The 23261-nt window shown below is 37.9% G+C and overlaps 1 protein-coding gene across 4 annotated transcripts in view; it reads left to right on the top strand.

The window, feature by feature from the left end:
• slc38a3a (solute carrier family 38 member 3a) overlaps positions 1–23261 on the top strand; it is a 37718-nt gene that overhangs the window by 424 nt on the left and 14033 nt on the right. Inside the window, exons 2-8 of one of the 4 annotated variants that reach the window (XM_043252472.1) lie at positions 13175–13367; positions 15742–15774; positions 15941–16037; positions 16137–16252; positions 21198–21271; positions 21781–21873; positions 22871–22952. In XM_043252472.1, the coding sequence (XP_043108407.1) occupies positions 13264–13367; positions 15742–15774; positions 15941–16037; positions 16137–16252; positions 21198–21271; positions 21781–21873; positions 22871–22952 (599 nt within the window). In that variant the 5' untranslated portion in view covers positions 13175–13263. Of the gene's footprint in view, positions 1–13174; positions 13368–15741; positions 15775–15940; positions 16054–16136; positions 16253–21197; positions 21272–21780; positions 21874–22870; positions 22953–23261 lie in introns of those variants that run through there. The other 3 variants (XM_043252473.1, XM_043252475.1, XM_043252474.1) reach the window with 3 other exon arrangements.

The following is a 23261-nucleotide window of genomic DNA, read 5'->3' as shown; positions in this document are numbered from 1 at the left end:
TACGTGCTTTCATTCATTGAGTGGCTGGTATCAGCGAGTAAATACTTTCTGTCGCTTAGTAACAGCAGAAACTTTACTGCCTGTAAATGTCTCAAATCTCGGCGCTTTGTCTACCTAGACAGCATTTTTAGGCGTCTTTGGTGCGTGTGCAGATTTAAAAGCGAAATCATAATCAACTGAACTTATTGAGTGCGTGAAGGGGAAAGCGTCTGCGACTCCCCGAAAGTCTGCATGCCCCCTTGATACCCCAAAAAACGCTGTCCAAGTAGACAGTCCAGTAAGGATTGAGAGACACAGTCAATGACATGATGAAATGCACGCGCGCGTGCGTGTGTGTGTGTGTATATATATACACACACACACACACACACACACACACACACACATATCTGTTTTAACTGTTTACTGACCTTGACAGTCACTAGGATCTTTTTTCCCCCCTGTGAAATAGAGAATAAATAGCCTAGAAAACTTTGATCCAGGAAAATATTTACTATTATATTTAATCGTATAATATATTAGTATTTTAAAAGATCTCTCGATTACTCTTATGAGATGTTCTTGTTACAGTGCATTTAAGTACTGAGAAATATTAATGAGCTACATGTGCTTGCTGAGGTTACAGCTGCTTGCATGTAATGCAGAATATATTGTTAATGTAATAGTAAGTGCATGTAACGTGTGCGACAAGGACACCTTAAAATAAAGTGTTACCTTTGTTTGACGATTTTTAGAGTCATTAAAGACGTTAAGGCTCACTTACAGTTTCAGTGTACGAGCGGACAGGAGTGACTTGTGTTCCTGTGCACCTGTGCCTTTGTGTAGTATCATCCCAGAGCTTCTGGGTAGCAGATGCGACCCAGCAGAAGCGACCTAGGTGAAGCTGAGATATTGAATATCGTGTTTTCTAGCGCACGTCGGGTGGCTGAGGTGGTAGATTGAGGCACAGAAGGTGCCGTGCTCTAACCAGTGATCAGCTGAGGAAGAGCGAAAGCACATTGTCTCTCTCTCTCTTCTCTTCCTTTCTGTCCGTGCGACCGCGGGGGGCGTTAAACAGAGCATAATAATCACATCTTGACTTCAAAAGAATCGATTTTTCTCTAATCTTGTCATTTTGAATACACCTCGTCTTAGATGTCTCAGTCCTGCTCTTGACGTATCCCAGTTATCTAAAGTGACATTGCAAGATAACAGGTGAATGCATGAAATACACACATCGACCTGTACATGGTTACTGTTTTTCTTATTGTATGCCCTTTCGAAATATACAGAGATGTGTCTTGAACAAACTAGTCAGATGTAGAGTTGTTTAAAAACGGTTCGATAAGAAATGATTTTAATAAGAAAGGATTATTTATTCGCATCCGTAGGCATTTTGAGATGGCCTTTTTGTATTTGATATAGAATTTAATTTCAGTGTGATGTGAAGTCACACATCAGAGGCCGTGCGCTGGGACAGAACCATGTTAGCTTTAGTGGAGCAGTCTGGTGCTTGATTGTTTGTGAAGAGTGCTCTGGGTTTTAACTAAATGAAAATGAAAAGCAAACATCGTTTATTTGCTTAATATGTGTGAAAATTGAATAATAGCGTGCTATTATAGGTTTAATCCGACGCATGGTTAGGCTCAAGGTGGCTTTGTTCTTCTTAAAGGAATAATTCAACCAAAATGAATTGGCTAAATAGCTTGCTGAAAAGTTACTGCATCTGAATAGTTTTGGAGAAATTTGATAACTTGCTCACCACAATCACTTAACAGCTTGTGAAACTTAAAGCTGTGTCCTTGCAATAAACAATTTTACCATTTAGATGTTCGCTGCGAACCCATAATCTATAATAACAGTTCCAAAAGTGATCTTTACAAGAACAAATACTCAAATATGCCATTGGACTTTGATGGGATAGGACGGCACCCATTCGGGATCCATTGGTAATCACTTAATATAATGCAATTTTTTTCCAACGATGGAGAAACAAACTTATCTAGACCGAGAGTGAGTACATTTTGGGGTGAACAATTCCTTTAAAGTATTTTTATTTACTTTATTTGAGTTATTATTCAAAATGTGCATAACAGCATTGATTCATGCGTGTGTGCTGTGCGATAATTGCTGAATAGAATAACACAACAGAGCCAAAAAGAAAGAGGGAACGTTATTAAACGCAGATACAGGCAGCTGCTCTGTTATCGCCCGTTCTGTTGAAAGCACTTCACATCCCAAGCAGATTGTGAGTGTTGATGTGACAGCTCTCAGTAGGGTCAATTGTGCGCTTGGAGTGGGCTGAAAACACAGGCAGGACCTCCGTTACTACACAGTGTAAGACGTCTATTGTATGAGGTCCCACTTGCGGACGCTTGTGTTTTGTTTTGTAATTTAAACATTCATAATAAGCAATTCACGATTGTGCGTCACTGAGGTTTTAAATTGGTTCTCGTGAATTATTAAGCAGAGACGACAGGGGAGGGTTGTAGCGTGCAGCGAGTTGTAACACAATCTGTTTAACCATTCAGAAATGTGGTGCCTTCGCTGTGACATAGTGACTAGTACCCTAATAAAGTAACAGCAGAAGTTGTAAAATTCTAGCTGTGTCCAAAATCTTAAATGTTATATTCACATACTATACGGTTGTTAAGGTCATGCAACCTACCATTGTCGCTTCACTGCCATTTACAACTTCTCTTTTGAGATTTATAACCTTTATAATCTCAGTATTAGCAGGCATTAATTTTGGTATTTTTCACCTACTGTTTTTTTAAATGCTATGAATTTGGATTTAGTTTTTTTACATTACGTACAGAAACTTTTATTGTCTGCATTTAATCGTCTGTGCTTCAATTAAACATTTTCTATTATTTTGAATTGAGTCAATGCGAGTCAATTCTTGATCACCACAATAAATTTATGCACAAATCTTCAATTTGAGTGTGCTAGGTTTGTAACAATGTAATATACGGTTTATGAATACCTACCAGATTCTAGACGAGAACAGACAAGTCTAGGAATATTATATTGCATTTCGATACCTGTCAGCACGCTAAGGCTGTTCTTGATTAAAGGTTTTTCTGGTCGACCAATAGTTATATTGAGCGTTACTTGACTAATCGCATGTTTATTAATAAACCATTTAAATCATGTAATGATAATGAAAGGGGGGATGCTGCATTAACGTTTTAGCAAACTAATGCTTTTTGTTTTTGATTTAAGAGAGGAAGTCGGTTCATATATCTGTCAAGTCTGTAATACAAGCATACATAGAGTTTCAGGCTGAAGCTCACGGAGAGGGAGACAGCAGAAAGCACATCTTGTTTGCTTTCATTATTTTACAAAAGTGCATTTGAAGTCAAGTATTTTAAGAGCAAACTGTCATGCTCTACACTCCACACAGTCACTTAAATACACTTAAATGATCATTAGATTGAGCAGCCATGTACAGTTGCTACTGAATACGTCATCATGTGTACCGTGCATCATCATATTTGAGGTTGATGAGCGATAGATGAGCGTTTGAATGTCTTGCCCGATGTTGAATGCCTTGAATGTTAGTGCCGTAAACAGACTGGGTAACTTGGCCTGTGGATTTTTTTTTTTGTGACTACACGACTAAATAAAACTAGTTCACTAGTGGTTAGTCGACTATTAGGGAGCAGCCCTACAACACACGTAGTTACATATTTAAACAAAATGTTTAAAAAAATGTTAAAGGAAAATGACTTCTCGGTCTCTTTACTTCCAAAGCTTAGTTCAACCCTCTGTAGACAGCAATGCAACTACCACGTCCAAGGCCCAGAAAGGTATAGCAAGGACAAAGTCCATTATGGCCATAATTTTATGAAGCTTTTGGGGAACAATGTTATGCGTCAGTTTCTCTTCTCTTCCCTGACGGTCCCTGTCGTGACTCATGAACGTGGACCTGTTGAAGAAGGGGACTCCGTCTTATTTAAAAGCAGAGGAAGATGTAAACATGTCTAAAGGTTTCGACGGAGGATGACAAACCAGAATGTACAGACAGTGAACTAAGAGATGCCAGTTCCTGCTTTAGGGGAAACACATGCGTTTGTCGTGATACTCATGTGACCGCACCTCAAAAACTGACAGGGAAGGGAAGAAATTGTTTAATGAAGTTGTTATTTTTGCTTTCTTTGTGTGCAGAAAATATTCTTGTAGCTTCATAAAATTACGATTGAACCTCTAATGTCACAGTGACTATTTTAAAAATGTTTTTGCTAAATTTCTTGAACGTGGTGGATGCATTGATGCATACGAAGAGTCTGAATGCTCTCAGATTTAATCCAAAAAAACGTTTGGGGTTCTGAAGTTGAATGAAGGTATTATAGATTTGTAACGACATGAGAGCGAGCAATTAGGGCCTGAGCACCAGTGGTTCATATTTATGTATTTTGTGTTATGTTTCAATTTGCAGGAATGTGGTTTATATGCAATATTGTTTTATATTGTATCACGATTAAGGTGTTTGTGTTGGCAGAGCTCATGTGCCCAAGTTCCATATTTGGCATTTATGTTTCAGCATTTTTTGCATTTATGTCTTTAAGTAAAGGGGTAGTTTACTCAAAAATGAAATTTATGTCACTAAACTAACACTAAAAATCTTTCTGCAGTTGTCTAATGCCACTAAATTATCAACATAATCAAAACCTGTGAACAACTTGCAGCATGCCTTCTGTCATCGGATTAATAGTTTGTAGAATGTAAAAGACCTTTATAATTCTTAATATAATTCAAATGAAAACTTGTCCTTCCAGGAGTCTTTTTGCTTGTACTAATTTTTAGTATAAAACTTATATTATTAATAATATTTCAAGACGAACTCTTACTGGATTGAATCAACATAGGTTTACTTAATTATCCATGACTTTTTTTAGAAAAATCATATGAAAATATTAGAATCAAAAATGCTAGATGATCTGAGGAAGATTTAGTTGTTTATCTACCAGTAATAGTTGTATCGTATCACATTGTTTTTTACTCTTCAGGTACGAGCTCCATATTTTCTTTATATAGTACTGTATGCGCTGTAAAAGCCTGATGTGTCAGATATGATACTTTGATATTTTGTCTAAATGTTCCATTAAAAAAACATTGCATATATCAGGCTTTACAGGGTTAGCAAGTCATTATTTCTCACAATTAAAATGCTTTAATTCACTTGAAATGATTAAATAAAGGATTTGATGGAATGTGACTCCAATTACAACAACCGTTAATTCTCGCCAAGTATGCTGCAAGTCAATGAAACATTGTCTCTCTCTACTCAACCAATAGCATTATTGTTAAAGAGGAAATGAATGCCTAGTATCCTTTGTCCTCAGACCTTAAATGCGATTGGGGGTCTCTTCATGTCGTCAGCTGAGGTTTGGCTTCCGATTGGTCGCTCGGGGTTCATCAGAGGTGTCAACAGTATATAGATTTGCCATCTGGTCACGGTGACATCCCCTCACGATATTCTGCTCTCATCATGTGACTCAAGAGAAGAACATCAGGGAAGACAGGAGAGGGCGTCCCTTTGTTTGGGGCTGTTGTGCGGACACTGGCACAGAATGGCGTTTGCTGGGCCGACCTGAAACGATACGCCCTGTTTGGACCACTTTTACCCTCTTCCATTGTTGCAGACATGCCAACATGTGGAGGCTTCCCTCATCTGCCGAGCGCCTGACTGACCCAACACTGCCTCAGTGTTCTCCTCAACGCTCAGAGGCACACAATAACTTCCTAACAGCGAAATATGCCCCTACTCACCGGAAATGGCAGTTGTGTGAAGGAAGTGTGAAAACAAATATGGTTCTTCGAACCTAGTGAACTCTAGTAAAATTCTTATTGAACATGGCGCCTTTTTTTAATGTAAGCAGGATATTATTACTTGCTATCGCTCTCGATGCTTTTAAACAATTTTTTTTTTAGTTAAATCAATAAATTGCAAACAAAAATAAATTGCAAACAAAAGTTAAAAAATAACATTTTTAATATAAGAAAAAGATGCAAAAAACATCATGCTTTCTGATTGTAAAATGTTTTTTTAATTAATTTTTAAATTAAAAAAAAATTAAATTTTAAATTTTTTTTTAATAATGATTAATGTTTTTTCTTTTATTGAATTTTTATTTTATTTTTTTGTTACCTTGTATGGCAACATTTTTAATAAGCGCAAAAAAAAGTGTAGATCATATCATATTAGTGTCAGCTAATCATAAAGCAATGAGGATCTTGTCGTGTTAGAGTCAGATAATGCAACAATGATTTTGTCATGTTAGGATCATCTACCCAAAAAGCAACGTGTGAATGATTATGGTTAGTTTTTTTTTTGTTTTTTTTTTATCCATTTCTGTGCAATCACGCAGTAGCATCTACTCTCTGCGTTTCTTATGGCCTCACAGGCTCTGGTTCTTCATGCCATCATACAATCTGGATTAACGTGACAGCTTGCCAGCACATCACTTCATTCTTCCCTCTTTTTTTGACATTTATTTATTTATTTATTTACAGCTTAGAAAAATAATGAGATCTCTCATGTTAGTCACACTTTTTAATCTGTCCCTTCTCACTGGATAAGGCTTTATTCTTCACACAAGGCTTTCATCCAAAACCTTGTAACTTTAAAAAGCCCTATAGTATCTCACCATTTACACCTGCAGTAACTGTTAATGGATAAGAAGAGTGTGAAATAAGACAGGATTGGCTACTGAAGACAGAGAGCTAAATTTCACAGTATTTTATTTAATTCTATTTTAGTGTATCATCTGTTGTTAATGGCTCCGTACCAACACCTAGTGAGCTGCTTTGCTGTGTTCTGTGTAAAAAAGACAGCCACCTTCAAAGTCAGCATCCCTAAATGAACTTTATTTATAAGCAGCTAATATATATATATATATATATATATATATATATATATATTTTTATATATTTTTTTTTTTTTTTTCTTTTAACTGGAATGTAATGAAAACCACTGTCATTCAATATCAAACAGATGACTAAGTCTACTACATCGTGTGTCCTGTCACGTGCGCGAGTCAAGCCATTTTAGGCCTACTATTTGTAAGCGGTGTGGTTTTTATCCCGTGCTTGGTTTGTGCACGTGTGATGTTAACTCCACTACCTGTGGCGATCTCAGTGTGGGAACCTGAGCAGCCCCGACAGGATGTGGAGCACAGGCCTATAAATAAATCACATTTGCAGTGAGTCACTCTCCACGCTGCCTCCGGGGAAAGAGACACAGAAAGCGTTGGGGGTGGAAAGAGGCAGCGAAGGAGAGTTGGGGAGAAAAAAAGAGGCCAGGCGAAGCTCATCATATATGATAGCCAATGCCCGTGACGTCACTAACCGCTCCACTGTGGCAGCCGACATGAAAAATCTCTTCGGCGGGATCTGACAGATTCATTCTGAGCCTGAAGCTTCTTTTCGAGATGAGAGCGAGAGAGTTCGCTTGGGATGAATGAGATCTGCTAAATCCCCCTGCTGCGCTGGAAGCGTGTGACGCAGCTACCACGTGACAATCGTCCCCTTCTTGAGATGCACCTGTATGCATCATTTCACCGTACAGTGCATTTGCATCATTTAACAAAAGAAAGGCATGCATCACAGGAGTAAATTACATTTTCAAAATTATTCATATAGAGCACTTGTTATAGATAGTTTTCATCGAATATATGCGATCTTGATGAGCACAGAGACAAAAAAAAAGCCATGTTTGTGAACGCCAGTGAACCTTTTCATGTAATTTGTCAGATTAGGTGAGGGACGAAGGGTTGATAGTTGATGTCTAAATTGGTGTTTGGAATTAATCTCCGTCAGACAGATCTCATTAATCACCGAGTCCTCAAATCCTCTCCGGATAAAAGGAAAAAGAGGAGCGAGGTGCAATACATATGAAGACAAGCACTGATAATGCATGATGCAGCTTTACACGGCACCTTCCTTATGACATCCAGCATCGTCTCCTTTTGATTAGTAATAATATAATTATTCCATTATAAGTGTTTTGTTTTATTATACATATTTACAAGTTAAGCTTTTAATCTTGTCTGTTTTCCAGCATCTCAAGCTTCCCTGTAAAACTATCGCGTTAAGCCACATAACGGTGTCGGTTTTATTTCAATATATTGTACAGCTCTATTATGAACTAATCATATGTTGGTTCAAATTAAGCAGAGTTTCTCCACCAGCAATATTGATGCCTGTTAGCCAGACACTTCAGCGCTAGCCGTCTGCTCTTCGCATCACAGGATGAACGGTGCGATGCTAGCGCTATACGTCTCAGCTTGTCACATGACTGAGTGTGAATGTTCTATGCTATTTTTGACAGCAAACGAAAGACTGGATGTTTATCCCGCAGCATGTGATCCGGTTTTAATCCAGTTTGGCCCCCGTGTGACGGCTTTGAAAAATCCAACAGATTCTGCACTTGTGTGAATGTGTGTGCTGGATTGTGTTTTTGGAGTATGACTCATTTAAACGTCGCTGTATTCGCTGCTCCTCTAAAATAGGAGAGAAATGTCATTGTCAGTGTCTTAGTCTGTTTAATCCCCTCCATTTCTCCTGCGGAGGGAAGATGCGTATTATTATACCGACCTACGTGTATTAAAGGAATAATTCTGGAATCATTTATTCAATCAGGCAGAATGTTTGCTGCTGTAAGCTGCAGGCCACCGAGCTTAAAAACATGTGCTTTGTATGTACTTTGACCGCATCTTTCATTAGTTCTTTCATGTATGGATGTCCCTGTTGAAAAAAAACAGCACATGCTGCTTAAGTGTGTTTTGAAGGATGGCAGCTGGTTTAAGGTGGTCCTCAGTTGGTCACGAGTTGGTTTAAAATGGTCCTGAGAAGGAGCTGGTCGCTTAGGACAAGCTTAAAGACCAGTTTAAATCCGCTCAAACCAGCTGCCATGCTTGAAAACATGCCCAACATGCGTATACTGTTTATATTTTTTTCAACATTGTTAGTTTACACGCCATTTCCATCATCTGGAAAACTTCAAATCAGACATTCTTTAAAATGACTACCTTAAAATGTTTTCATAGTCATTCAGGTTTTAAATGAGAGCGAACAAATGGTGACAGAGCTACATTTTTTAGATCTAACCCTAAACTCACATTTTATTTTTATTTTTTTTCAATGATTATTTTTAAAATTAGATTTAGTTTCTTATTTATCTTTATATAATATTTCTTAATTCACCAAACCTGCATTTATTTGATCCAAAGAACAGCAAAAAACTTTTTAGTCTTTAAAATAAATGTTTTCTATTTGAAAATGTAGTTTATTCGTTATTAATTTTGTTTGTTTAAAAACTTCCGCAAGGGAAGAGCCCATTCAATTTTCCCATTAGACTTAAACAAGTCTGGAATGATGTTTTAGTAATAACCTGATATATTTTTCTTGGAATAGGGTGAATTTGTGAGAATACAGTTAATCTGAGATTATAATCCAGATGGTAGGGTGGACAGAGGGCTGTTCACAGCAGCTCCAAATCCTTCATCAGTTAATTAAAGGCCTGGGGCTTTTTGACTGAGCAATTAGCCTGGATATAACAGGGCAGGTTTAACGAAGTGAATAGCAGAGGTGTGTAAGATGCCAGATACACGCAGCCGGTATGTCTGTAAGCAATCACACAGCAGGGATCATTTAAAAGAGCGGGACACCAAACCACGTACACAGCTCACGCACATCTGAAAGCTGAGGGCAAACATTCCAGAGCCGTGTAAACCTCTGGGCCGAGTGACGTCCTAATGCAGCTCTGCCCACGTCACCGATGCCGTGGAGTTGCATCAGCTGTCTCACTGGTCCTGCTGCGTTAAGGGGGTGCCAGATTTCTCCGTCTACATCTTTTTTCCTCACTTTTCTTTTAGTGTCATTTCATCTCGTTTTGTGCTTTAGCTCACTTATGATTTAAATATGATTCTGTGGTTTTTGGAAACAAAGAGATGATTAGTTAACTGTTTCACCCTAGAAAATCATGCAGTCTTCACGTCCAAGGAGAGATGTACTGCCTGTCTTATTAGTATTACATTTACAGTAAGTGCACAACTTTTTATTTATGCGATAAATAAAAGAATGTTTACACTTTTCTTATCCACCAAGGAGAGTAAATACACAATGCTTCAAAAGATTTCAAATAAATTTTCTGTTAATCTCGGAATCTTGCGGGAATAAATAATATTTTCCAACAGCATTGATACTTACAATTAATGTTTATTGAGCAACAAATCAGCATATTATTGTGATTTCTAATGTTTCGTGACACTAAAGAGTAAGTGGAATAAGGTATAAATAGCATTTTAAAATATGTTAAAATAGGAAACAGTTCTTTTAAACTGAAATATTTATTTAACCGTTTTACTTTATTTTTAAAGAACTGGCAACCACCCGTAATAATCTTACATTTTCTTCTGGTAATATACAATTTTAATCCCTCTTGCTCTTAATCTCTTTTTTTCTACCACTTGCTCTGATCCATTCCTAGTCGATTTCTTTCTCTTTTGCACTCAAATTTTCACTGCCGCTGAATCCCGTGATGGAGCGGGATGAACCAGTCCTAATAACAGTAATTTATGGACACTTAGGCTGTTTTAATGAACATCGATGTGTCGCAGCAGCACTTCTAATAAGTGCTTTTCACAGACACAGAGCTAAATCAGCTCCTGACAACACCATATCACGTCACGACAAATGCAGCGCTCATGCTTTTTTGCATGTGACCGTTCGAAGTCACGCAGACATAATGAGTACAGATGAGCCATGTCCCAGCCTCTTTTTGAGAACGTGGGACATTGTTACGTCAGCAGGGAGGCGATGTTATTGCTCTTTGGAAGTGTGCGTCTGTACTAGCGAGTTTAGTCTCAATGCGCAATTGAAAGCAGGCTGCGTGGAGTATTTAATCCATGAATAAACTTCTCATTATTCAAGAAACTTAAGCTATGACCCAGTTGGCAAAGCTGTTTCTTCCCCAGTGTGTTTAGGAGCTGCCAGACATCGGAGAAAACAAATTCTGTTTGTGTTTTTCAGACCCGGTTGAAAGTCGTCACATGTTCCGGCGCAGAGCAAACGCAGCTGCTATTATGCATTTGAATATACGACAATGGGACCTGTTGCTGTTAACTCAATTGACTCCGCCCAAAGCCTTGAACTCCTCCGGCCAATCACGTGTAGCCATCTATTTGGTACGGTCAGGCTAGTGTCTGTCTGATTAGGGCAGTGCATGAAGGACAGACTGGTTCTCCATTCAGCATCTTGGCACAGACCTCTGCCCCCATCATAGGTCCGCTTCTCATTTCATGAGACATTCCCAAATTTAAGGTCCACCGTTTTTTTTGGTTTAGGGAACCCGATGAATTACCTTTTCAGCCCTTCGAGTGCCCTGGCGAGTTTGAGCCGAGGAGGCCCCACTGGTATAATGACGCTTGGCACAATCACTCTTCTGTTCCTCCAACCCTGTTCCCAGGAAACCACACAGCATGCACAATTGCGTACCGCGCTTTGCTGCCCAACCACATTGCTCTCGGCGTGGCTGCGCAGCAAGCCGAGTAACGTGGCATCTCGCTGGATGAACCAGAGTTTATCTTCCCAGAGTTCACACCGATGCTCTTATTAATTCGCGTTTGCTGGGCGTAGCGAGGGAGCAGGAAGGGGAAAAAAGGAGGAACTTGAGGTTATGCCAGCCCACGGTTTCAAGCATGAAGAGTGCATGACTGTTATGTTAAGCTTCTCCTAATTAAAAGCAAAGGAATGGGAAGAAAGCTGTAAAAAAAAAAGCGAGATGAATGAACAAAGAGGGCTAGAACTGGTTCTGAGCTGGTCATAGCTGGTTCTGCTGGCTTTCATGGCCTTTCTCAATGGGCCCGCTGGTTTGGAGTGTAGGTTCCCTCCCCTCCTCTTCCCCCCTACTTCTGTTTATGCTTTGTAGCTAATGTGATACCAGGGATCCGTCTTTTCAGACCAGGATTGGGAATACCAGGGGGCCAAATGGGAGCCTGGAGACGCATGTCAGCCTGCGCTTTCAGGACCAACAGGTCCATCATAAGCAGCCACAGGGAGTCAGGCACCAATGAAGGCAGGAAGAGACCACAAAAACAGCTATAGAGACATCAGGAGCCATATAGTGAAAGGAGGAAAGCGAGAACAACACCTCTCAGTAGAGTCAGGAAAGTGACAGCTTATTCAGTATGGTTTCAGTGCAAAAGGTTACTGGTTGTTTTGCAAAGTTAATTTGGCAGTGGCAGAGGTTTGATGGAGCTGTTTTGTCATGCAAGAAGTAAGAAACACATGAGAGAAAATACTGTTAGAAATACTGAGAAACCTGTTAGTCTGTAAAGGATATAAAGGCTATATAAGCCTTAATTTTCATAAAAAAAAAGTGTGTGTTGCAAATCCATTTGTCCTTTGTGCCAAAAGTGTTAAAAGGTGCTTTGAATAGCAGAATGACATGTTCCTGGATCAACATCTTTGTAATTAACGATATACAGATTATAGTTTTTGTGAGGTTTGGTGCATGTCGTTCCTCTATAGTTTGTTCTGATTTTAGGGATTTCTCATGGTGAAGGTTAGGTTTAGGTGTAGGGATATGGTCAAGAGTATTTTTGGATCAAAATGTTGCAGGGTCAACAAAATATGATCCAGAAACACATCTAACTCTGCAGGATATGCCTTTAAATATGGCAGAAATAGACTAAGGAAACGGTTTGCTGTTAGAAATTTGTCTTTATAATCAGTTCTGTTGTATTTAGTTGTGTCACACGGTTAGAAATAAGTCTCTTTCTTTTTATTCAAATCAGAGCTGCTGTTCTGCTTTAAGTTAATTTTGGATCATGCAATTTAATTGGATTGGTAAAGTTACTTTTACATGCCTGCAACTTTAAACCAAATTGGGTATTGTTGATGTAGCATTTCAAAAATATATCAGCAGTTTCACTAACTTTTGTTAACCAGAAAAATCCTTTATGAGTCAAAATCTTTAAACTTCAAGAAGCAACAACCAGACACCGAACTTGTGTAGATGTTCATGTATCTACGCAGAATGTGTTTCAGGCATTGGGGTTCACATCACATCCTATTTCAAGGTCTTACATAATACTTCACCGCTCCATTTTACACAGATGAACGTATCATGCGTCCGTTAAACAAGCTGGGATTAATATGCTCTGTTTTTGCCTCCTTTTTCTTATAGGTAAACAAGGGACCGACACAAAGTTTCTCTATAGAGCTTCCTCTCTCACACACGCACACTTGAAGACCGAGAATAATCGCTCAGAAAGCATGGAGCCCGCTGAGATGAACACTATCCCCAACGGGAAGGGGCACGAAGCTGGCGAGGACACTACTGTGACTGCAATAAAAAGCCAATCAGAGGATGCAGCTCAGTAAGTATTCGCTCAAGGGCGCAATATAATGTCTGTCTGTTTAAGGATGGTTTATTGTCAGTCATCCAATGTGTATAGATTTAGTAATACAGTTACAGTCGGTATAAGATTTAACATTCAATCTATCGTTCCGTCTGTCTTAGGAGTGCCTTAAGCTATATACACATTTAGTACGTATGCGGTATGTGTGAACATTAGTGTGTGTTTTTGCAGTATCTTCCAGCTAGCATTAAAGCATCCAGTCATGTCATCTTAATAAGGTGAAGCCTGTCTGTCATCACAGTCCTAAATGTCACTGAACAACACAGTTTAGATATCTCTGAGCACATTCAGTAGCACTGATGTTATGCTCTCGTGTTCAAAGCTCCAACGTGTCTGTGGTTGTGTAGATGTTTTTGTCCAAATTAATGTGTATGGGTGATTCTTCAACTACAGGAAAGTTCACAACTAAATTTGTTATTTTGGTCATATTAAAGAGTTTTTCCAAAAAATTTTTTAAAATTCTGTCGTTAATGACCCTCATGTCGTTCCAAACCTGTGAACCTCATTCATTCGTAACACAAATGAATATATTTTTGATGTAATTTGAGAGCTTTCTAACCCTGCAAAGAAAACGTGAATATGCACAGCCAGAAAGCTCTCGAATTTCATCAAGTTCATCACAAATTTCACTTGTGTACTGAATATGAACAAAGGTCTTATGTGTTTGGAACGTGAGCATTAGTAATTGAGTATGAGCATGAGTAATTAATGACACAATTTTTAAATATCCCTTTAAGGTCACATTAAAATACGAATGCCTTTAATATATAGATTTAATTGTTTTACCGTTTTCTCACACCCAGATCATACATTTTTTTATGATCTGGATAAAACATTGGGTCTCGTTCACTAGCCCTCGGGGGATCCCCCTCAATCGCATATAAATATGAAAAATGTTTGCAATTATTAGTGAATGAGACCCATTAATCTTTTATTAACACTTTAAAACTTTGATCTACACATTGAATGAAATAATTTTTTCAACATATATTTTTGCTAGAATTACATTTTTAATTAAAATAAACTAAATATTGCAAAAAATTGAATAAAATAATACAGTCCCACAACTATGCCATGATTTTTATTAGAGATACAATGTTTGAACTAAAAGTTTTTGGTAATGTACTTCTTCACAAAGAAGATCAATGTAAATGTCAGGATATACACCAATGTAAACAATGGGAAACGAAAGTTTAATTTCTTATTCAGCTGTAAGTAAATGTATCAGATTAGGGCTGGGCGGTATGACCAAAATTTTATTTCACGGTATGAGAAATTTTATTTCACGGTAACGATATCTTTCACGATATAGTTTTTTAAATGGGTAGTTATTCCAGAAAATGTACAAAAGGGCCTTATATAATAAATAAGCTTGAATATTTAAGAAAAGAAAAGGACTTGATCTTATTTGATTATTTTGCATTTTATTTTTAACCTTATAAATATAGTAAACAAAATGTGACATATGAACAACAATTCCAATGTATGTCACATTTCACAGCTTGATGTGGACAAACTTTCATCCTAATTGCATGGGGTTTTTCTTTCCATCGTTTTGAGCTTTTTTCATACGGCACGGCTTTGTTAAAAGACTTTTTTTTTTAAGGTGGTAAAACAGATTGCTTGCGCTACCGCTGCTAGGGAGTACATTAGCATGACACAGTTAGCAAATCAGGTTTTTCTGCTCGTTATCAGATTTTGCAAACCCGAACCAAGTCCACACAACAGACGTTGCACCTCTTTTAATGACGAGTTCCTCCTGCTCAGGATTTTCTTTTGAGCCCTCCTCCTCTGTTCGTTTCTCCTTTTCCATGTTTCACAACCTCCCAGCTTATCCTTTAGTCTTGCATTCAGCGGTTTGACCGGTCTCAGCCTCACGCGTGCTGCGCGTATGTTGGCCACGCCCACTTATTTACATTTCGCGGTATACACGGAATAAAAAAAATCTTTTACAGTACACATTTCATTCCGCGGTAACGATATATACCGTCATACCGCCCAGCCCTATATCAGATTGTGCAAAATGTGATTTCATCATTCAATCGTGTGTATTTAAAATACTTTCAATGCTTGCTGAGTAATCTGAACGCTTTTGAGAAAGCAAAAAATTATTTTTTAGTTGAAGAAACACCTTTATGTTCTTTTATAATCAAAACAAAATCACCCTGCATGTAGAAGAACTGCTCGCCTTCACAAAAGCAAGTGGAATATCTCTCAACTAGACATCACTTTCTCTTGATTGTGGCCACATGCTTTTATCTACGATTGTGTTCATCATGATTTCCTTGTCTCCTGTGCTTTCGCGGATGCGGCTCCCAACACTGCTCTGTAGGGAACTTGTACCAAATAGCACAGAAAATGCCAGGTATGTCATGCAGAGAGCAGAATCATTAGCAAACAAAACAGTACTTCTCTGCAGCTGCACACCATGCACCTGTAAATAAAGCAAGGCACCCGCTGTGTTTTGGTGGCATTAACCCTTAATCTGTGATGCTCCGCCAGTCCCTAATGGGGGTTATGTGTGTCTTTAGTACTGACAGAACTCCAGGTAATGCGGAAGCAAACCTTGCAGAAAGCTCAGAGTTCCTGTCCAACGCAGATGATAAGAAAACCCCTCGCTTCACGGATGTAAGTTGAGCTTTTGGTAAGATTTCATGTATGTCAATTTGTCACAGCGTGTCGGGAACATAATGTTTTTCAGATGTAAATGTGTGTTTTTCTTTTTAGTTTGAGGGAAAGACTTCTTTTGGGATGTCTGTCTTCAACTTGGGAAACGCCATCATGGGAAGTGGAATTCTGGGATTAGCGTATGCAATGGCTAACACCGGCATTGTCCTCTTTGTGTAAGTTACAAACTCATTGCATTCAGAATGGAGAAAAAGATGGTCCACTATGAGCTAGAATAATAAAATTATGATGCATTTGATATCATCATAAACCATAAAGGCAGAATTGATCATATTTTTTTTTACTGCTGATCAAACATACTCTACTTTTATTGAGGATGGGAGCCATTGTCATTCTTTCTGGATATGTCTCAGTTGTGGTGTATATTAATATGCAGTTGAATTGCGTTAACTAGTGCTAGTGCATGCTGTTAAACTAGTATAATTGATGATGATAATAATGAATGCTTGTGGACCTTCAAAGGATTATTTAGTTGAGATGTTCATGTTTTTCTTTCTTGACTTGAAAAGAACTTTCCAGGATTTTTCTCCATATAGTAGACTTCAGTTGGAGTTTTAATTCAGCTTCAAAGAACTCTACACGATACAAGCCGAGGAATAAGGATCTTTTTTTTTTTTTATTCTATACTTTTTATCCACAAATGCTCATCTTACACTAGCTCTGCAATATGCTTCTGCGACTTTATACACGCATTATATGATCATGTTGTAAAGGTTACAGCTAGTTAGTTTTTCACCTGGTTCAGAAACATAGAGAAAGGCGAAACATTTCAGAACCTCAGAATTGTCTGATATAGTTGTTGTACCTTTTTTTTAAAGGGTGTTGACTTTTTTTGCACATTTGCTTTGTATAAACACTGAGTCAGGATTTCTGTCTTCATCTCACATGACCTTTTCTAACATGACACGTGAGGTTGACCTAGATTAGCATTTGTGGTTAAAAAGTATACAAATGTTATATATTGTTTCGGTAGATAAGTCCCTTATTCCTCTGCTGGGATTGTGTAGAGTCCATTGAAGCTGCACTGAAACCCACTGGCCACTATTGAAGTCCACTATATGAAGAAAAATCCTGGAATATTTTCCTCAAAAACCTGAATTTCAAGACATTAACATCTTGGATGAGATGGGGGAGTAAATGATCAGGACTAATCTGGACCCCTACTTTTTGACTTTGTACACGGCTGTTGAAAAGTATTTTTCCTTAAAAGAAAGAAACGAATACTTCAGCAAAATGTATCCCAATGTCAAAGATTCCCTACAGTTTCTTTGTGATCTGTGTTAATTCTGGTCCTCCCGCTGTATTAATCCTCTTGTAAAGCAGCCTTTATTAGAAAAGTCAGACTGCCGGGGAGGTTTGTTTCCCAAATGACCTTCAGTAGAGCTGAGCGGGCTGTACCAGGACTCTCACTTTCCACGGGAGCTCCATGTTCATGCCAGGCACGCCGTATTACTTTTGTTAACAAAGGGTCTGTCGTCTACGGTAGTTATGATCTAATGGTGTGTGCTACTTAATGTGGGCTCTCTGCTGTGATCGTGAAGATTAGGTTGTATATGAATAGCAGTCAGGCCTTTTAATCTGGGTTGAGCAACGTACAGAGGATTTTTTTATTTTCCTTACTGAGAGGGCTTTGGGTTTGAGCTGTTTGGCGTGACTGGGGTTCTGCGATATCTGCCACACTTGAACACCCATACTCCCGATTCTCTACGTGCGGGACCTGTCTGATCTGAGAGCAGTGTTTCTCTAGTGCTGATTGTGGCTTCGGGCTACTCATAAATCAATCCCAGACACAATTTAATAACGCAGCTAATATTCCTTTCAGTAATGGTGCAGCTCTTGGGAATGAATTCATAAGGTTTATGGGAGTTTCTTAGAACTTACTATGAGGACACCGTATGCATTTCTTTGTGCTTTATGGCTTATATGATGTGCGTTTTGTACTTTTTATCATTTTACATAGCAACATCTCTGCTAATTATTGTTGTATATGGTGTATATAAATGAAGACAGAGGACAGATTCTGAATTTTTTATATTGGGTTTTGCCTGTTGGAGTTGTCGATTTTACTTGTTCACTTTGAATCTTGGCAGTGGTTCTGGCGAAAGCAAAACCATGACTTCCTATTGAGCTCCCAAGACTTCCCACGAGTGAATAAATGGAGAGCAAACTGCTCACAGATTTCAGGTTTAGGAATGGATATCAAAAAACTCCCACCAGATAGTTAGCATCATATGTATTTATATACATTTGCTTCAATTTTTAAGAAATGTTTGGAGACATCCGGGACAATCTTATGTAAATTAGCCAAAATATATCTCAGAACGCCTCTGATTAGGTCTAAAGGGGAGCTCTTTGCACAAGATAATGACAAAAAATACATGTATAATTTTTGCTTTGAAATTCAGCTTCCTGTGGCTTTCTGGGAAATTTTATTGCTCATGGATATGCATTTATTTCTCGTTCCTGGAATTAAAAAAGAATCAAGCTTCAAAACTGGGAGCAGGAATTGTGTCATACAAAGTAAATACGCCAAAAAATTAACCGAATATCTGATATAATGATTTGCTGTAGCACCATGCCCAATTACATTTATACGTGTTCTTTCTCACTGAAAATATTTTTAGTAGCCTCAGTGACAGGAGTGCTGCTGGAGTCTCATTTAACGGTGTGATTCGAGTCAGCTAATGCGTCTTCCATTTGCTGAAGAAGTGTTTTCCCATTAATTTAAAAACTGATGAAGCCACTTGGATGAAAGGCCTTCAATAAATGGAGAAACACGTCCAGACACTTCAGAACAAATTGTGTGAGATATTAAATTAACAGTTACTTGTCTTCAGGTTCTAACAAGGCATTCTAGCACTGTAGCGTTCAAGACTGGTCTTGATCTCAGATTGAACAAGAAAAAGTTTTGAAAGAAATCTTGATTATTAATTAACAGAAAATTAATCAACAGAAAAAGATTGCATTCATTTAATAATAGATATGTCATCATCATATATATCACTACATTTTAAAAGTGTGGAGTCAGTAAGATTATATTTAAAATAATTTAAGCAAGTAATTGATCAAAAAACTTTAAAGTTTAAACAGGTATCGCTGGAATTGTTAAAAGTGTTAGAATGATCAAGGGTCAGCAGGCTGTACCTAAAACGAGCAGACTTAACTCTAAGTTGTAGAGACTTGAAACTTGGAGGGATGGAAGTACTCACCCAGTCTACAATGTTACCAAGGCTCGCCCTGATCAGCCTGATGGTGGCGCCACGGCAATCAAAAGTATGAAGAGGCTTTGAAAATTCGAAATTGGATTCGATCGCCACCCTTTTTGATTTTTGGTTTCATGGTTAGGGTTATTGTTAGGTTATCTGAGGTCACATAAATAATGTGGAGTTTGGCCACTCGGTGGTGCTATAGGAAGAAAAAAAACAGCAACAAAAAAAACTGACTGAGGCTCGGTACACAATAAGATTTTTTTAATCTTATAAGATTTTCTAAATGTCAGCTAGCTTTCTGATTGAATATTGTTTCGTTTCACCTGATAATCTCCATATTTTACATGCATTTGTTCTCGCGGCTCCCCCCACACATCAGGATTTCCCATCGTAAATATTCAACATGTTGAAGACCAATCATCTTGTGGTGTGTACCCAGCCTTAGCTTTCAAAGGCAGTAACTAGCTTTTGGAGCAGCTGTATACGCTAAATTAAGACTTTTTCGGTGTTGTTCGGTATTATTTTATGAGATTAAATATCTCATCACAATCAGCTGCTAAAGGAGATGATTAGATGCTGAACTGATCACATAGTGCCTTTATTCAAGCCAGCTGCCTCCATTAACACACTGCAGCTGGTGAACAAATCGCATGTTCTGGGTCCGATTTTTCATATTTCGAACCTCACAGTGTTGCCTCCTCCAGCATAATTTGTTATTAAACGTGAGCGATTAGCTGTACTAGTTGTGTCCCACTTATTTATATATGAGTAGAGTGTTAATCAAGGCTGGGAGGGTTTTCTTTTTGATGCTGAATATCCGTTTCAGAGCTCATGTGAGTCAGGGCACTGCTTTTTCAGAACTGCACTCGTTGACTTCTCCTCCTGCAGTTCGGCCACGTCGTTTGGAAAAAAAGAAGAAAAACGGAAGACGTGAGAAAGTGCGGAGTTGAAACTGAGTGCTTGGCAGAGAGCGCTTAGGCCTGGCGGTTATGCCAAGACATTCTGGAACTAGGAAAAGGGACTAAACAGGACATTTGGATGGAGGAAAAAGTGTCAGTAGAGCATATTTTGGGTTCCCAGCTTGAGATGTTTGTCCAGATGTTGGCAGCTGGAGGGTGCCGTTGCATTTATGTGCTATTTGTGATTTGCCTGTGATTACAATGTCTAGTATTTTTCCACCTTACAGAGACTAGAAACTATTTTCAACTCTTAAAATTAGGCCTGTTATATTATTTTATTCAGTATTTTATGTATTAATTAATATAACCATAGCATGTTTAGAAATTATACAGCGAAATTGTTTCATTTTTTAATTCCTTTAAGTTCATTCAATTTACATATTTAAATAATTTATAAAATAATTATTTTTAAATAATTCGTTACTTGTTACAGTAATTGTAAACTGCAGCCCTGTGTCCTGCATGAAAATATTTTGCTGATTTGCAAAAAATGGCCTAAAATTACCCATTTATTATGTAAATTATATAAAATTACCCAACATATACATCTTTTTCCTCCTAAAAGTAAGAATGAAGCTTTTACATATTATATTAATACAAGAGATTTTTTTTTTTACCTTACAAATGGTTTTCAAAAGTAAAAATGTTAGAATACATCACATTTTGGGTTTTATTCAGCAAATATAATGTATACGTAAGTATATTGTATGACAGAAACTTTTTTTATAATTGTCATAGATTTATTTCTTGTTATATTACATTATATTATATTATAAATAATACTTCTTGAGTGGGATTATCCTGTGTGTGTTTGATGCTACAAGCTTTCTACACCATGCTCTTGAACCAAAGGCTGTTGAACACATAGCCATACCCAGACTTTAGTGACATTTGCTTCCAGCTGCAGTTAAGTTGTCTTCTCTGTCTTCCAGAATTCTCCTCACTGTTATCGCTGGTCTGTCTGCATACTCCATTCACCTGCTGCTAAAATCATCAGGCGTTGTGGGTGAGTATTTCATTACACTGACTCTGTAAAGCTCTCCTCTTTATACTTAAGAATATCATTTGGACATGAAAACTGTTCCTGAACCATTGCCCTGAGCTAAATTGAAGAGCTGGTTTAGAAGGAGGTGCTAACTGATGTGACATTGCTCTCTCTCTGTTGGCTCAGTGACCATCTGCCTCACTCCTCTGTGAGAGATTTTAATTGGCCAGAATATTTCTGGTGTGCATTAGGCTAAAAATAGCCAAGCGTCTGCTGTGCTCGATCAATTGTGGCTGTCATTGTCAATGCTATATAAACTATAAGCCCACGGTTACATGTTTACCACACGCTTACCTTGAAAAAGGAACAGACCATGCATATATCACGGTATTACTCACCGATAGCGGTTTTATTAATGAATGCATTTGAATGACCGTCAACTCAATGTTATGAAACAGAACCCAGAATGTATTTGTTATTATTCACGTGACCGTATTGTTATTTACATCTTTTTTTCCCTTTGTTGTTAGGCATTAGAGCTTATGAACAACTGGGTTACCGAGCCTTTGGCACACCAGGCAAGATGGCTGCCGGCATTGCGATCACCCTGCAGAACATTGGAGGTGAGATTGTCGAACGTTACGTCTCAGGAGATGCAATGTATTGCTTTGCGACCTGTCAAGGGCACGGCGCACGTATACACATCTGCAGAGAGAGGGACTGCACTTGGATGGATGGCAATGTCCTTTGTTTCTCATTTACACACACGGTTACTTTTTTATTTTTGTTTTATTTTCTTATTTTTCATTTTTTTCCCCTGTTTCCTCGATGTTGAAGTCGGGCTGTGTTCTATTTCACTACAATAATAATCTGCTGCAATTATAAATGATTTAATGTAATGTAAAAAAATGTGTAATATTTGATAGGTTATTTCGAGATTTCTGATAATTAGTCGGTTACTATTAATTAGTGCTGTCAAATGATCAATCAAGATTATCTGCTAGTTTTTTTCACATAATATGTTTTTGGACTGTGTTTATTCATTATGTATATATTAAAACACACATACAGTATATATCAAATATTTACACTGCATTTACATATTTATATTATAACTAAATATATGTAATATATAAACTTAATATATATTTTTTTAAATATGTACAAGCATGTGTTTGTGTTTACATGTACATAATAAATATACACCGTATACAAAAATACATTATGTAAACAAAAACTTATTTTGGATGCAATTGATCACAATGAATCGTTTGATAGCACTGCTATTAATGCATGTGTAAAGTAATTCAATTAACCTCAGACTTGGGCCTGTTGTGTGACATTATTTTAACATTGATATGATTTTATTCTTATTTTATGATTAAGCTGTTATGTAATCTACAGTGGTGGAAAAAGACCCTGAGCTGGTTGGCGTTTGGTGCATGTTTATAAAAACTAAAAATAGAACTGATTCTCTTCTTTATGGTGACATTTGCTTCCAGGATAATAACCACAATCCCCTGGAGTAGTCGAATGCGTCCCGGATTAGGTTGTTTACTGTATATGTGAGTGCGCGTGTATGAATCTCACAGCCATCTTTTGTCTCTTCTCCTCTCACAGCCATGTCCAGCTACTTGTACATAGTAAAGTATGAGTTTCCGCTGGTTATCCAGGCTTTTCTGAAGGTGGACAATCCATCCGGGTGAGTACACATGTCTGTATCTCGTTTTTTTTTTCGTTTACTGGCCGCATCAAGACTCTTTACAGCCATGTAAACCGTTTCAAAGCTGGTCAGGGTATCAGCATACACAAAGACTTACAAAAAACACAAATAAAACACGAGGCCTGTGTAATTTCTCTTATTGTTTGCGCTAGATAACAGTGGCGTTAAATGAAAAACAGATGAAGTCTCCTGATTTAAAAGTTTCTCTTGAGAAAACGATCCAGTAATGTCTCATCCTAAAGTATCAGACTGCGTTAAACGCCTTTATTATTAGTGTTAGAATCTTCT

Source organism: Puntigrus tetrazona, chromosome 11, assembly GCF_018831695.1.
Source record: "Puntigrus tetrazona isolate hp1 chromosome 11, ASM1883169v1, whole genome shotgun sequence".
Taxonomy (NCBI): domain Eukaryota; kingdom Metazoa; phylum Chordata; class Actinopteri; order Cypriniformes; family Cyprinidae; genus Puntigrus; species Puntigrus tetrazona.
This window is presented reverse-complemented; position numbering and strand designations above follow the sequence as displayed.